The sequence below is a fragment of the Hylobates moloch genome, unplaced genomic scaffold, assembly GCF_009828535.3.
Source record: "Hylobates moloch isolate HMO894 unplaced genomic scaffold, HMol_V3 SCAFFOLD_9862, whole genome shotgun sequence".
NCBI classification, from domain to species: Eukaryota; Metazoa; Chordata; class Mammalia; order Primates; family Hylobatidae; genus Hylobates; species Hylobates moloch.
In genome coordinates this window covers 445-2,500 of record NW_026662137.1, presented here as the reverse complement: position 1 = coordinate 2,500, position 2,056 = coordinate 445, and the positions used below count along the sequence as shown (strand labels likewise).

The following is a 2,056-nucleotide window of genomic DNA, read 5'->3' as shown; positions in this document are numbered from 1 at the left end:
GGGGGGGCCAACAGGGGGTGAGAGGGCATGTAAGGTGGGTCCGCAGTGGGGCGAGGCCTTAGGAAGGGCAGTGTCCTCGCCTGTGGTGGGGCCTAGGGAAGGGCAGCCATCGAGCTGAGGTCAGCTGGCCAGAGGCCTCCAAAGTCTGGAGAGGCTGTGGCGGGCATCTGTGGGTGGGGCAGTTTGGATACAGGAGAGCCCGGCAACCTTCTGGCAGCGCTGGGGGCAGGAGGCCCTCCTTGATGGCTGCCCGGGGGCTCTGGCAGCCGTTGACCGTGGCTGAGGTGCAGAAACTTCTGGGACCCCACGTGGAGGGCCTGAAGGCGGAGGAGCGGCACAGCCCCGTGCGGGACTGGATCCTAGGGCAGCGGCAGGACGACCTGGACACGCTGGGGCTGGGGCTACAGGGCGGCATCCCCAACGGCTACCTGGTCCTAGACCTCAGCGTGCGAGGTGGGCGGGCGGCCCGGCCAGGGCTGGGGGCAGGGCCGGGGGCGTGGAGGTGGGCGCTCTGATTCACCCCTCTCTCCGCAGAGGCCCTCTCAGGGACGCCCTGCCTCCTACGACCTGGACCTGTTCTCACCGTCCTGGCCCTGCTCCTGGCCTCCACCCTGGCCTGAGGGCCCCACTCCCTTGCTGGCCCCAGCCCTGCTGGGGATCCCCACCTGGCCAGGAGCAGGCATGGGTGGTGCCTGTTCCACCCCAAGAGAACTCGTGCTCAGTAAACGGGAACATGCCCCCTGCAGACACGCCTTGTGGCCTCCGAGGACTTTCTGGGACCCCACCAGCGTGGCTCCTCTCCCTCTGGTCTTGGGCCCCCAGGCCAGGTGGGGGCCCTTGGAGGCCTTCCTGACCCTGCTGCCACTGTGCTGAGGGCCAGGCTAGCACTCAGGGTGGCCCCAGTAGACGGCGGTGGGAGTCCTGTGCCCCTGTCCCCACAGGCTTGGCCCCGGCTAGGACATTCCCGGGCCCTCCTGCTCACGCCCTGAGCACAGACATAGGCAGGACCACGACCTTGGACTTTATTCACATCCAGCAGTGAAGTCAGTGGCCCCGGCCCCGGCCCCGGCCCCAGCCCTCCACAGGGCCCAGGCAGCATCTTCCATGGCCCGCCTGGGCCTGCGGTTGTGCGGGAAGCACCTCCTTAGGGCCTGGTCCTCAGTCCAGCTCCCAGGGCCTGGAGGCAGGGACGGGCGGGGCGGTCTAGGAGGTGGGGCTCAGGTAGGTTGGCCTGGCCTAGAGCTGGCCCCTCAGCCCAAGTGGGCGTCCAGCTGAATCCAACAGCCCTGTTTTTCCTGCACCTGACCCTTGTGAACCCAGCCGCCCCAAGGCAGTGCTGTCCACAGAAACCAGGGTGCAAGTCCCCCAGTGGAGCAGCCACAGGAGGCTGGAAGGCAGGGCCACCGCCAGGGGCAGGTACCCCAGGAGGGCCCACAGGCTGCCTGTAGATGGAACAGGGAAGCCACCATCAGTCCCACCAGACGCTACCCCCATATCCACCCCCTGGAGCCAGACAGGCCTGGGCAGCCCCTCTCTCTGGCTAGGGAGGGTGGGGACAGCCAGCGAGGACACCCACCTGCGGCTGCTCTTCTGGGACCCAACAAAGGTCTCAAAGCTTCCCCTGCCCCCACTTTCTGCTGGTCAGTGGGTTTTAGGGGAGGCAGCTGCGTCTCTAAGGCAGTGGGCAATGAAGGGTGAAGCAGGGTTGGCCAGCCTCATCCCAGGAGGCAATGGACAAAGCTGGTGGACAGCCTGTGGGAGTGGCCATGAGGCGGGGATGGGTCTGAGAGGGCCCTGGGCAGAGGGGACCAAGCCGGAGGGCTTTGGGGGCCATACCTGAGGTGGAGGCCTGAGCATTGTTCGCGGGCAGGCCCGAGGTGTGGACCAGATGGAGCGCTTGGTGGCTGGTGCTGGGGGGCCCGCTGGTGCCGTGGGCTGGGCTGGTGGGGCCAACAGGGCCAGCGGGGCTGGCGTCCAGGCCGAGCTGGCCCAGGGCGGAGCTGTTGAGGCCGTGGAGCCAGGACCTGACGGTGGGGTGGCTGCGGGCCTTCTGCAG

The 2,056-nt window shown here is 67.9% G+C and overlaps 1 protein-coding gene across 1 annotated transcript; it reads left to right on the top strand.

Annotated features, from left to right (window-relative positions):
- The first annotated feature begins 41 nt into the window (after window positions 1-41).
- LOC116465762 (mesothelin-like) lies at window positions 42-745 on the top strand. The gene is made up of 2 exons (XM_032148727.2): window positions 42-453; window positions 535-745. The coding sequence occupies exons 1-2, from the start codon at window positions 243-245 to the stop codon at window positions 618-620; spliced, it is 297 nt and encodes a 98-aa protein (XP_032004618.1). The 5' UTR covers window positions 42-242; the 3' UTR covers window positions 621-745.
- Window positions 746-2,056: the final 1,311 nt, after the last annotated feature.